The sequence below is a fragment of the Carcharodon carcharias genome, chromosome 15 (assembly GCF_017639515.1).
Source record: "Carcharodon carcharias isolate sCarCar2 chromosome 15, sCarCar2.pri, whole genome shotgun sequence".
Classification (NCBI taxonomy): Eukaryota; Metazoa; Chordata; class Chondrichthyes; order Lamniformes; family Lamnidae; genus Carcharodon; species Carcharodon carcharias.
The window spans coordinates 106,390,068-106,404,174 of record NC_054481.1 but is presented as its reverse complement, the minus strand read 5'-3'; the positions used below and the strand labels follow the sequence as shown (position 1 = coordinate 106,404,174).

General features: G+C 38.9%; 1 protein-coding gene across 3 annotated transcripts in view; it reads left to right on the top strand.

The window, feature by feature from the left end:
• capzb (capping actin protein of muscle Z-line subunit beta) overlaps positions 1-10,317 on the top strand; it is a 107,745-nt gene extending 97,428 nt beyond the window's left edge. For 2 of the 3 annotated variants that reach the window (XM_041206448.1, XM_041206446.1), the window contains 3 exons: positions 2,004-2,080; positions 4,333-4,443; positions 9,595-10,317. In XM_041206448.1, coding sequence (XP_041062382.1) covers positions 2,004-2,080; positions 4,333-4,435 — 180 coding nt within the window. In that variant the 3' untranslated portion in view covers positions 4,436-4,443; positions 9,595-10,317. The remainder of the gene's footprint in view (positions 1-2,003; positions 2,081-4,332; positions 4,444-9,594) is intronic. The other variant, XM_041206447.1, reaches the window with a different exon arrangement.
• The last annotated feature ends 3,790 nt before the right edge of the window (positions 10,318-14,107 follow it).

The following is a 14,107-nucleotide window of genomic DNA, read 5'->3' as shown; positions in this document are numbered from 1 at the left end:
CTGTTGAAGAAAACCTACCATTTCCAAGACTTGCATGTTTCAGAGCAGCTCGTTGTTTCTGATACATTGCAACAGCACAGTAAGCTGCAGGTTTAGGCTGATGATTTTTAACACAAGCTTCTGATCTGTGCTGGGCTGTTCGCAAAACAAGCAGTAGCTCATTGTCAGAATGAAAGGATGCCGACACAACCTCAGCCTATTTGCAAGAGGCTTGGAGGCTAGTTAGCTGCCTAGTCAATGACGCAGAATGGATGGGGAGAAAAGGAGAGATGCTAGTTGATTATTGGAAGGAGCATGATTGATAGTTGACCGAGCCACCTTAAAAATAATAAATTTCTCCCCCGGGCTGAGTCACGTTTTTCTGCAGAGTTAAAGAATCCAGCTTGTAGCATTACAATTTTTTTGCTCTACCAGGAGAATAATTTTGTTTGCCTTCATGGAGTGCAGCCTGGGATGGAAGACGTCACTGTGGCTTGCCTGTGTTCTGTAGCTGTGCTATAAAATTTTCCACAGAATTCTGGCTCATACACAAAACAGATATTTATTATTTTAAGAGCCAAAATTCTTTGGAAAGTTCAATAGCACAGCTACAGAAGGCAAGCTGCCTACAATTAAATTGACCCAGCAAGAATGCTTTGCATGCACAGAGGGCCAATTGTGGCTCCTGGTGGTAAAAAGAAGTCACAGCATGCCTGACTGAAAGTGGTACAAGCCAAGTGAAAACCTGTTTGTTCCATTATCATGATTCCTTTGGGAAGGTTGCAAATAAAAGTAGGTTGTGGAACTCCTGGTACTATGTAGGCTTTGGAGGTTCAGGAAGCCTTTGAAAAGGTGTCTCACAAAGTCTAATAAAACTAAAATGCAAGGGAATCACATTTAGAACATGGATTAGATTTAAAAAAATATAAGTAACAAAGGGATGGATAAAGGTTTCAGCTGCAGATGGGCTGAAGCAGGGCAGAATCGGGTTGGAATAGGCAGTTTTAGTAGTGGCACAGGTGTGGTCAAAAGTTCACCTTGAGGCCATGTTTGGCACCAAGGTTGTGAATAGTCTGGTTCAACCTCAGGCAGTTGCCGACAAGAGGGATGGAATTGGTGGCTATGAAGTGAAGTTTGTGGCAGGAACTGAAAGCTGGCTTTGGTCTTTCCGGTATTTGGAGGAAATTTTCGCTCATCAATGCTAGATGTTGGATAAGCAGTCTGACAATATAGAGACAGTGGGGTGGTCGAGGGAGATGGTGGTGAAGTAGAGCTGGCTGTCATCAGCATACTGACTTTGTTTTCGGATGCTATTGCTGAGAGGCAGCATGTAGATTTGAAATGGGAAGGAGCCAATGCTGAGATCCTTTCAGGAACACCAAAGATAATAGTGTGGGAGTGGGAAGAGAAGCCATTTTAAATGCTTCTACTGCTGTAATTTAGATAAGAATGGACTCAGGCGTGTATAGTCCCACCCATCAGGATGATGGTGGAGAAACATTGGTGGAGGATGGTGTGGTCAACAAGGTGAAAGACTGCAGAAAGTGTAAGGAGGGCTAGCCCAAAGTAGTAGAGCCAGAGAGGTGGATCTCTAATCACTACAAGTTTGCACCAGTTTCTTTATTCTTTTTCAATTACTGAATTGTGAAAATTCAAAAATGGAGTCAAATCATCTTCACTTCCCGTCGTCACAAGTAATGAAGTATCCTCGAATTACTCATCAATTGAAAAGCGGAGTAGTTGAGGTATTTTCTTATTACCTCCCTTTGTGTATGTAGGCCCTACTGGAGCATGTATGTGCAGCAGAGAGGCTGGGTGTCCAGAGGATAATGACAGACATGAAGGCCAACTGGTGTGTTCTGCTGAATGTCATTCACTGAATATCAGACAGACATTCTGACATGCAGGAAACACTAGACACTGGGTCATGACTCTAGAGTAGCCCCAATTGTGCTAAAACCTCAATGAAGACTTTGCTGCCTTTTTGATTTGAATTGATCCATTTTAACATTTCTCTTTCATAGGATATGGAAAACAAGATCAGAAGTACATTGAATGATATCTACTTTGGGAAAACAAAGGATATTGTGAACGGACTAAGGTAATGCATGAAATTCTATTCCTGTCTAACTTTGTGTATAGTTTTAACTTTATATAGCAGTTTTGATATAGAAAAACTGTCCCTAAGTGCTTCAAAGGTGTAATCATAAAATGGATGTTGAGCCAAAGAAGATTTTAGCACAGGTGACCAAAAGCTTGGTCTAGAGATAGATTTTAAGGAGAGTCTTAAAGAATGAGAGGTTTAAGGAAGAAACTTCAGGATGCGGGCTGAGGTGGCTCAAAAAACAGACAGCATTGGTGGGGCAAAGGAAGGGCCCAAAGGAGCGCAGAATTGGCATTTGTGGGTTATAAAGGCGGTGGGGAAATTAGGATAGGGAAGGCCATCGATGGATTTTAACATGAAAAATATATTTTTCAATTTGAAATGTTGGGGAACCAGGACATATAATGAAGATCAGTAAGGACAGGTGACCAGCAAGTGGTATTTGATGTGGGACAGGTGGCAAAGGTACAGAGTTTTGTGATGGGGGCCAAAGACAATGACTTGTTTGTCTTCCCAAAGTTCAACTGGAAGAAATTATGGTTAATATAAGACTGGCTGTTGGAAAAACAGCCTGACAACACAAGCAGTGGAGAGTTGAGAGAGGTAGTGCAGGAAGACAAGCCATTGCAGGAGATGTGGCAACTATAATTGTAGAGACAAATGGAACCATGTGAGGGCAGTCCCACAGGGCTAGACAATGAAGAAGCAGAGTTGGAGAGGTCAAGGGCTGTAGAGATGTCAAGAAATAATGTACAACAGACACCATCATGTATGTTCCAACTTAACATAAAAGCAGACTTTATGACTATTCCCAGTGTGGAACCTTGCCCACCAAGCACACTATTTAGGAATTTAGGCAAACAATGCCACCTTCAAGCATTTAAAAGAATCAACAAATCATGGCCAATGCACTTCTGAACTTCTGATCAATGGTCTCAGCCAGCAAGGCTCCCCACCTGAGAGTGCACCATCGAAAAAATTATCCCAGGATCATCATCTTTCTGCATGTGGCTTTAAATTTCTAGTTAATTATGACAAACTTTTAATACTAATAATGCTTAGTTTGAATCTCCATAAATCATTAATAGTGCGTGCAGTGTACACTTTAAATTTAAAAGCTTCAGGATTAATGAATTGATTTGCTTTGGGATTATACATAATATGTAGTTAAAACGTGTATCTAAATGTTCAATGATGTCACAGGCTTCATGGTAAGGGCACTTCACTAATGACTATCTCCTTCATGAGTGATTTGGGGAAGCAGTACTGAGAGGTGTAGATACTAGACTGATTTCATAGTGCCGAGAAAGCTAGGAAAGAGCTATAGTGTTTTCTCTCAAATGGAGTGAGAGGAGAATCTATAATCAGAATGTGATTATCACTTTTCCAAATTGAACCCCAATGTTCAGAAATCGGCTCCTATTGTTGTATATGCGACGACATGCAGCTGCAACCAAGAGATTATGTTTGAACAAATGTGATTCATTGGGAACATACTTCAAAATAGACAGTAGTATTCACTAATTTCTTGAGTGTATTTTTACTTTTGCCACTCCCTTTTCTTGGACCCACTATATTACCCCTTCTTTCAATTCCTGACCTGATGCTGTTTGGACCTACTTTATTTTCTTGCTGTACTTTGTCAGTGGAGAAAGCTGAATTTGTGGCCTAGACCAAGGCCCTTATGAACATGGAGCGGCTATAGCCTTGTGTGGGATCAGAGGGAATATCCCCTTGTTTATAATGCTGTCCATGGCATGGGTTTCTTAAAGTTGCAGCCCCTGGGTGATTTTTACATTGCCCTCAGTGGTTCTGAGATTCCTGTTTGTGTAAGGCTTTGTTTATGGAATTTATTTAGGGGATGACGAAGATGATAGCTACCATGGGTAATTTTTTTTCTGGAATTTCTATCCATGACATGGTGGTAGCCTTGTGATTCCAGTGAGATATTTGTGGAAACTGTCACATGAAAAATAAATCAGCGATTGAATAGTGCTATTCAAAATAATTAGACACACTTGGACAAAGTTCAATTCAAGAGCTTTACCTTCTCATTTTTGAGAATGAGTTATCCAAAAGTAAAATGTGATTTTGTTAAAATGGATTTGCCGTATGAAAAGTAACAGCATTCTGGAAGTTTGTGTGTGGCTATCTTCACTTCTTGGTCTTATTAGTTTTATTGTTCAATTTCTGGATTTCATCTCTCCTTTTCTCCTTGTTGTTCACGCAAAACTAAAAACTTTTTATAGATCAGTTGATGATTTACCAGACACCCAAAAGCTTAAGCAGTTACAGAGGGAACTGTCTCAAGTACTGACCCAGCGCCAGATCTTCATCCAGCCTGATAATTAAATGCCCAGGTATCTGCCTGTGAGGCTTACGATGTGATTAACCACAACTTAACTAGGCTGAGGTGATCAGCCTTTCTCCTTGCATGAACTTTTACTGGTAAATCTAACCCTTAACCCACCTCACCCAGAGCAACTGCTGCTTTCTACTGCGGAGTGAACACAACACTTGCAAAATATGGTGTGTAAAAATGCTTCAATAACTTTAGATCTTGATGTACATTAGTTGTGTTGAACAATTATATGTAATGTTTTATGGTACCAACAAAAACATTTATATGGACAAGTTCTAAGTTTTGAAGGATCTTCCATTTGAAACATGTTCATATTTTTAAACTAATGAATTCCATGAGGGACATTAATTTTCATGGACTGTTCTACCAATTTGTATAACTTTTTATTTGGGCTTTTGAAATGTGGATACTGTCAGCCTGACATTCCCAGCAAAATTGGTTTTCCTCTACTATTGCCCCTATTGGTAAATCCATTGCCCTGGATGCAGTAGAAATTTGTGTTTATAAAGGATGTTAATATAGCAAAGCATCCCAATGTCCCTCACAGTTCAAAGTCAAATCCAAGCAGAAGAAAAATACTATAATTGAATCATATATAATAGAGGACTACAACAAGCTACAACACAGGACTACTTGCATGCCAAACAGTGGAAGCAGTGTGTGATAGACAGAGCTATCTAATTCCACATCCAACAGATCAGATGAAAGCTCTGTAGTCCTGCCACATCCATTCTTGAGTGGTGGACAATTCTAAACAACTAACAGGAAGAGCAGTCTTCACAACTAACCCCAACCTCAGTGGTAGGGGAGGCCAACATGTTAATGCAAAAGTCAAAGCTGAAGCATTTGCAACCATCTTCAGCCAGAAGTGCCAAGTGAAATTATTTATCTCGGCCTCCTCCTGAGATTCCCAGCCCACAGATGCCAATCTTCAGCCAATTCAGTTCACTCCATGTGATATCAAGAAATGGCTGAAGGCACTGGATACTGCAACAACTATGGGCCCTGACAACATCCTAGCAATAATACTGTAGACTTATGCTCCAGTACAAGCCACACCCCTAGCCAAGCTGTTCCAGTACAGCAAAAATAAAAAATACCTGGAAAAATTCAGCATTCTGGCAGCATCGGCGGAGAAGAGTACAGTTGATGTCAATGGCACTCTTCTCCACCGATGCTGCCAGACCTGCTGAGTTTTTCCAGGTATTTTTTATTTTTTGTTTTGGATTTCCAGCATCCGCAGTTTTTTGTTTTTATCCCAGTACATCAACAACACTGGCATCTCCTGGAAATTTGAAAAATTGCCCAGGTATTTCCTGTCCACAAAAAAGCCAGGACAAATCCCATCCGGCCAATTACTACCCTATCAGCCTCCTCTTGGTCATCAGCAAAGTAATAGAAGGTGATGTTGACAGTGTTGTGAAGAATTACTTACACAGGAATAAGGTGCTCACTGATGCTTAGTTTGGGTTCCACTAGGGCCACTCAACTCCTGACCTCATTGCAGCATTGGCCCAAAAACAGATAAAGGAGCTGAACTCAAGGGGTCATAAGAGTGACTGCCCTTGATATCAAGAGAACATTTGACCAAGTGTGACATCAAGGAGCTCTGGCAAAATTGAAGTCGATGAAAATGGGCGGGGGGGGGGAACCCTCCACTGTTTGGAGTCAAAACTAGCACAAAGGGCAAAGGACAGTGGTTGTGGTTATTGGAGGCCAATCATCTCAGTCCCAGGACATCGCTGCAGGAATTCCTCTGGGTAGTGTCCTAGGCCCAACTATCTGTACCTTAATCAATGACCTTTCCTCCATAATAAAGTCAGAAGTGGGGATGTTCACTGATAATTCCACAATTTTCAGTGCCATTTGCAACTCCTCACACTGAAGCAATGTGTGTCCATTTGCAGCAGGACCTGGACAACATTCAAGCTTGGGCTGATAAGTGGCAAGATAATACTCCTGCCACTCAAGTGCCAGGCAATGACCATCTCCAACAAGAGACAACCTAGTCATCTCCACTTGACATTCAATGGCATTATCATCACTGAAACCCCCACTGTCAACATCCCACTGGGGGTTACCATTGACCAGAAAGTGAACTGGACCAGCCACACACACTGTGGCTAGCAGAGCAGGTCAGAAACTGGGAATTCTGAGATGACTGACTTACCTCGTGACTACCCAAAGCCTGTCCACCACCTACAAGACACAAGTCAGGAGTGTGATAGAATACTCTCCACTTGTCTAAATGGGAGCAACTACAACAACAATCAAGCTCAACACCATCCAGGACAAAGCAGTCCACTTGATCGGCACCCTTGGCAATGCTTTTAAGAGAAAAGTGGAGGGGAAAGAAATAATTTGCTTTCTCCAACTGTGCCTGCCCTTCTAACCAGCAGCTGATACATTTAAAAATGTTTCAACTGAATGCCCCTCACTGTTGGGTAAAAAGGTTTCAGTCTCACGCTGCTCATTACTGTTCGGCTTTTAGTGCAATATCCCTCCCTGTTTTGTGCAGTTCTGTGTACAAGTTGCATGGGAATTGGCATTGCCATTTGAGGGCACAGGTAACACACATTATAGCAGGGTGGCTGAGAATGGGTATCCACCTTTGTGTCTTTGACTTGTATTTAGTAGAGAAGTGGGGTTACGTTTCACTATATATGGCTGCTAGGGGTTTTAAGTGAAATGAGTTTAGAAAATTTTGATTCATGATTGAATTATTGAGTCACATTGTATTCATTCTGAAACTGCTATATAATTCCTTGATAAGGAATGCAGGAAATGCTGTTCACAATTTGCAAAAAAAGAAATGTTACGTTAAGAGATAAGTAAGGTTACAATGCGAGGTAAAAGCCCTTTCTATACGTAACAGAAGAATGACCTTGAATAGTTGCTTGCTGTTGCATGGCAAAAGTGAAAAGGCTGTTTTGTTGGAATCAATGTTACCAAATAAATGAGTCAGATTGAAAGAGATGAAATCTTTACACGTGAGCTTATCAGTTTGGGAGTTCCCAGCATGGTTTGTTGTGCATGTAGTGTAATTTGTGCACATTCTGTTTGGATTTGAAAGATACAGCATAATCAGTATGTGATTATCCTTCACAATTGGCAACTTTCAAGTTTTTGAAACCAGTTTTTTGTATTCCAGAGTAAATGATATTTGAGTGACTGAGCCTTTCCCAGACCCTAAACTGATCATATTCCAAAAGCCGCCGCAATAAAAATGTTTTGACTTTTGAATACTTGCGCACATAAACCCCATGCAATTGAAACCATTATACTGATGCATGTTACTGCTGCACATACACTGATCTAGTCAGCATTCAGTTATTCTCATGTTGGAATTCATACATTTGATCAATATACATCATAATCTTTAAACTCCCATCTGTTTGTGGGCCTTATGTTAACATTTACTCCAATCTTCCATTTTTTTTTCGGTTTCATTGTCTTAAGCTGCTGTAATTTTTGGTCTAAATGTGTCTAAGTTGTTGAAAGAACTGTAGTAATTATGTTAATACCAGGTCATTCTTGTCAGCTGCAGATGTGCACAGCTGATGTGTTTAGTGTTCAGAATATAGGGGGGTTTTTTATATCACTTGAGTCTCCTCTAGTGAAACAGGGAATTCCAGCCACTCTGGGTGTCTGCTCAGTATTAATCTTTGAATGCCAAAGGGATACTATTAGATGCCAAGCTGAAGAGGAAATTCCCTAGCATGAGTCAAGGTTGCTGTACAGTAGAACTTCTTAAAGGGATGATGATTGGAAAAGTACAAGGGAATCCTGTCCCCTCTTTTGAAAAGAAGTATTGTTCTTCAAACTGTTAAACCTGTATTGCCTGTTAAACCTGTATTGCCTGGACCAATACTAACAAGAGTGTTCCAGAATGTGTTCCCATACTACACTTGGTCAAAGGCCCTTGGTTTACTAGGGACCTTCAATGAAAGCACAAGATCACTGATATTCAGGGGCTGTCACTTTATTTGGGGCAGAGTTCTGTGACTGGAATTTGGCAGAACAAAACATCACAACGTAACGAAACAAACTTTTTAAAAGATGCAAATAATTAATTTGCCCATTTAAGGTTCATTTTTAAAATTAAAGTTGAAAGTTTAGTGAAAAGTTTAAATCTTGGAAATTTCAATATATCCACTGAAGAGGGAACAGGATGTATGATTACTGTCTGGTTTCAGATCAACAAATCCAAGTGTTTGGACTGATTCTGCAAAAACTGAGCAAATAGACTGAATAAGAAATTTGACCAAACTCTCTGTAAAGGGAGTAAGCTACCATTCTCACATCATGATGAAATCAATTAACTTTCCGATCAATTTTCTACAAAATCTCATGTTGCTCATAAACAGACCACATGTTACCTACAACTATTCTTCTGTGGGCGTACTGGACATCCCAGCCAGAGGTCGTTTTGTTTTGCATGTTACGTGAGCAGACAGATGATGACCCAGTGGAATCTAATATAATTACTACAGCTGAGTTATTAATTCTAATTAATCAATTTTCATCTCTTATCTTAACCTTCCCTTTACGGTAAGTTGTCAAATTTCTTATTCAGACTATTTGCCTAGTTTTTGATTAATCAGTCTAAACTCTTGGATTTGCTGACCTGAAACCAGACAGTAATCATACATCCTGCTTTCCAGTTCCCACTTCAGTAGGCATGCTGGAATTTCCAAGAATTAAACTTCTCCCCTAATTTAATTTAACAAAGGACCTTATGTGGACAAATGAATGATTTATCTTCTAAAGTGATATTTAAACACCAGCTCAGTTTCATGTGATACTTTAAGCATATACCATATGTTATGATGAACACAGTACAATGGGCCCATCCTACAATGTAACGGTGGGATACTTATTCTGAAAGGGGAAGGAATGCATGCTTCAGGAATCTTCAGGACTTGCAGCAATGACAGTAATAAAAAGGAGTTTGGAATTCAGGGAGAATGAAGAAGTTAAGCTGGTGGCTACAGTCAGCCTATAATTGCACCATGCATCTGTGGTGGCATCACCATTAGTCGCCCATATTGTTGTATCTTTAAAACCACCAAGTTATTCTACAGATTTGATTTCCACAGCAGGCTATTGTGCAGTCTTTTGCCAAGCTAACTATTCCTTTGTTTCACAGGTCTGTGGCGTCACTTGCAGACAGATCAAGCCAGGAAGCTCTGCTAACTAATCTGGCTGAAGCTTTGAAGAAAAGACAGCAACCTTATTGATTCTTCGAGCTAACTGGCAAAAGCAAGGCACTGTCAGTTCTGGTTGCATTATTTTCTTATTTCTTTGGTTCAGTTTAATTTGTCCCATTAAAATTTGCCTAAACTACTCTACACCTTTAAAAGCCATTCTAACCCTGTCGAAATTGTATAAATGCTGTTTTAGCTTGTAAACCTAGTTCATTCTACACACAGGCTTATTTCACAATCAAACACGAGGAACATTTACTAAAAGGCATCTTTATACTTTCATTTTTATTGGTCACAATGGTTAAACACAACCCCAACCTGGCAATTTTTTTGCTCACGCACTGGTTACTTTTCTGTAAAGCAAGGAACTGAAATTGACCTGCAGACAACAATGGCGAAATGACTCACTACCGCAAAATGTTATACCAGTTGATAAATTTCCAAGGAACAAGGGTTGTATGTTCAGTATTGTACTATAGAAAAGATGTGATATAAACTGTCCTAAAATTTTACAAGCTCTAACATATTTGCCTTTAAGGTTCTCCCGTGTCAATATTTTGAGGAATGCAAAGGTTTTTTTTGTAAAGCTTAAAATTGAAATGTACATCTTGTACTTGAGCCTCCAAGCTAAAAAAATAAATAGAACTAGTAACTCGTAACAAGCAGCAGTTGTGTGTGAATTCTATTTCTTTTCAGAAATACAGTTAAGTAGCTTTTAAAAAAGAAACACATGAACTCGAATAGACCATTCAACCCATTCAATCAGATCATACCTGGAGTATTGTGTACAGTTTTGGTCTCCTTACCTGCTCCATAGAAGGAGTGCAAAAGAGATTTACTAGACTGATCTCTGGGATGGCAGGATTGTCCTATGAGGAAAGATTGAGGAGACTAGGCCTTGTATTATTGCGTTTAAAAGAATGATAGATGATTCATTGAAGCATACAAAATTCTTAAGGCTCAACAGGGTAAATGCAGGATGGATGTTTCCCCTGGTTGACGCTATAAAACCAGGGGAGACAGTCTCAGAATAAGGGGTAGGCTATTTAGAACTGAGAAGAGGAGGAATTTCCTCACTCAAGAGGGTGATGATTCTATGGAATTCTCTGTCCCAGAGGGCAGTGGAGGCTCATCCATTGAGTATATTCAAGACCGAGATCGATAGATTTCCTGGATATTAAAGATAAAGAGTTATAGTGCTAGCATGGGAAAAAGGGTGTTGAGGTACAAGATCAACCACGATTTAGTTGAATGGCAGAGCAGTCTTGAGGGATCAAATAGCCTCCTCTTGCTCCTATTTCCTATGTTCCTGACTGTTATGACACAGCAGTTGGTAAAATTTGAATTATTAAAATCACAGAGGGAAACTTGAACAACTGTCATAACCTATATTTTCAATTGGTACGTTTGGGCTGCAGCTCTGAACTCAGGAATAAAACCATCAAGCCTCAAGAGGATTTTTATATAAAACTAAATTAAACATTTATTAATCTAACAACAAATTAACCACATACACATCTACAAATTACCACCATAATAATTTCTAAACAAATCCCCAAATTAATCACTCCCAGGTAAACCTTCACCAAGGCAACAATAACCCATAGACTTTAAACAGACACCAGACAAAGCACATTTGACTTTATGAATTCAAAATGAGGTCCATTGCAATTTTGTTCCTTTGCAGCCACAGTTGTAGGGCTTACAGGCTGGTTAGATCTTAAATGCCTCTGACTCTCTCACAAACTCCTTTTGGCTTATACTTAGCTTCCCCTTTGAATGTAAATTTTTCATTGTATTACTAGGTTTTTTAAATTTTACCTCTAACAATCCTTTCATTCCATTAATTTTATTAGTAATGTAAACACATTGCTTGGTGTCTCCCAGCTAGGTGCTGGATTTTACCCATTTTTTGAATGGTTTATTCAACATTTAGAAATTGCACTTTTTACCTTCTATTCTTACGTTTATCTAATTAATATCTCAAACCACTATATATCAAAGCACCCAGACTAGCTAGCTTTAATCCAATTAAGACACACACATCCTACTACAATTCCAATTTAAAAATAATTTCCAATAAGATCATACATAGTATCTCATGACATCCCCCTCCCTATCAAAAAATGAACCGTCAATTTTAAAATAGCTTCATTTTTTAATAACCCATCACACACTATCTTTTATACTTATTACACTATTACATTACCTAATGTATGTATTAACATAATATACACAAGTCCTTGATATCAACAGAAGTCATTCCAGTTTAGTGTCCAGGTTTTTAAAAAAATGTCTGATCTTCCCTTTAAGCTTCAAACTCTTGATAACGCATCTGCAAACAGATCTTCCCTACCAGCAACATGTCTAATCTGTAGATAATGTATAATGGTTGTAATAATAGACTCCACCTGAAAAGTCTTGCACTTTTGTCTCAATTTGTCTAAAAACTTGAGAGGATTGTGGTCTGTATAAACAGTTGTGTCTGATGAATTGTTTGCAATATAAATTTCAAAATGCTGCAACGCTAACACCTAACACGGTCTCTTTTTCGATTGTTGAATATCTTCTCTGTTGTACATTCAGTTCTGTGAAAAATGCCCTATCGGTTTTTCAATTCCAGTGTCGCCATCTTGGAACAGTATGGCCCCAGTGTCTATATCGTTCTCATCAATAGCCAACCTAAATTGCTTGGCATAATTGAATACTGCCAAAATTGGTGTCATAGTTATTACCGTTTTCCAACTATCAAATGACTTCTGACACTCCAATGTCCATTGAAACTTCTTGCTCTTTTTTAATTATTCAGTCAGTGGAGCAACCACACTGCTAAAATTTGGTACACATTTCTGGTAAAACACACTCAAGCCCAGAAATCTCAAAACTTCTTGTTTTGCTGTAGGCACTGGGAAACCCGCAATAGCCTTGACTTTCACGTCTCTTACCATGTCCAATGGTATGGCCTAGATATGTAACATGCACTTTTGCAAATTCACTTTTAGCCAAGTTCATCACCAAATTCTTGAAATTGAGAAAATACTTCTTCCAGATGCTGTAAATGCTCCTCCCACATCTGACTGAAAACTACCAGATCATCAATATAAACAGCACAATTGCTTAGACCTGCAATTACTTTGTCAGCCTTTGAAATGTCACAGGTGCATTCTACATATCAAATGGCATGACTTTAAACTGATATAGTTCATTTGGCGTCACAAAAGCCAATATCTCCTTTGCTCTCTCCGATAACGGTACTTGCCAATATCCTTTTAGCAAGTCAATATTTGTGATAAATTTCAATTGTCCCACTTTCTCAATGCAATCTTCCAACCGTGGTATAGAATAGTCTTCCGTTTTTGTCACCACATTCACCTTTCAGTAGTCCACACAATCTTAGTGTTCCATCCGATTTCAGTACCAGTACAGTTACTGTAACTAGACTCAAAGACATCATTTTGAAACATGAAATCAATTTTTGTACTTGTAATAATTTTGCTGGATTTATTCTATAAGGATGTTGCCTTATTGAAGATGAAACTTATACAGACACATCATGTATAGCTAAATCTGTCGTTCCCAAAAGATTCCCACAAAAAGGCTTGTGTGACTGCAATAACCTTTCCAAATCACCAACACTTGTTTGGAAGATAATTCAATATTTCACTTCAGCTTTCAAGTACCCCCTCCTTATCCAATTTGATTAGAGGAAAATCAATTTCAGAGTCCTTCTACCTCTTTCTCATCCACCACTAATACATCTTTTTGTTCCTCTTCCCTGTCAAAGTACTTTTTAACCATATTTACATGACACACCCCTGCTTTCTTCTATCTGAAGTAATTGTTAAATAATTTACTTCACTCAATTTCTTTTCAATCCTGTAAGGTCCACTAAACCTTTCATTTAATGAATTACCTAGTACTGGTAATGGAACTAGTACTTTCTCTCCAGAAACAAAATTGCGAACCTTAGCTTTCTTATCTGCCTTCATTTTCATCACTTGTTGTGATATCTTTAAATGTTCCCTAGCCAACTCACGTGGTCTGTTCAATTTTTCCCTGAAATTTGATATGTATTCCAGGAGAATGGTTTCTGAATTTTGACCCACCAAGTTCTCAATCAATTTCAGTGGTCCCTTTACCTCATGACCATAAACTAGTTCAAAAGTACTAAAACCTGTCGATGCATTAGGGGTGCCTCTAATAGCAATCAACAAGAATGGAATTCCTATATCCCAATCCTGTGGATAATCTTGACAGTACACTCTCATTATGTTTTTTAAAGTTTGATGCCACCTTTCCAAAGCTCCTTGCGACTCCAGATGATAAGCTGTTGACTTAAACTGTTTTATCCCTAAACTGTTCATTACTTCCTTAAACAGCTGTGACATAAAATTTGACTCCTGATCTGATTGTATTTCTTTAGGTAAACCATTTCTTTAAAATTAATGTAGTTAA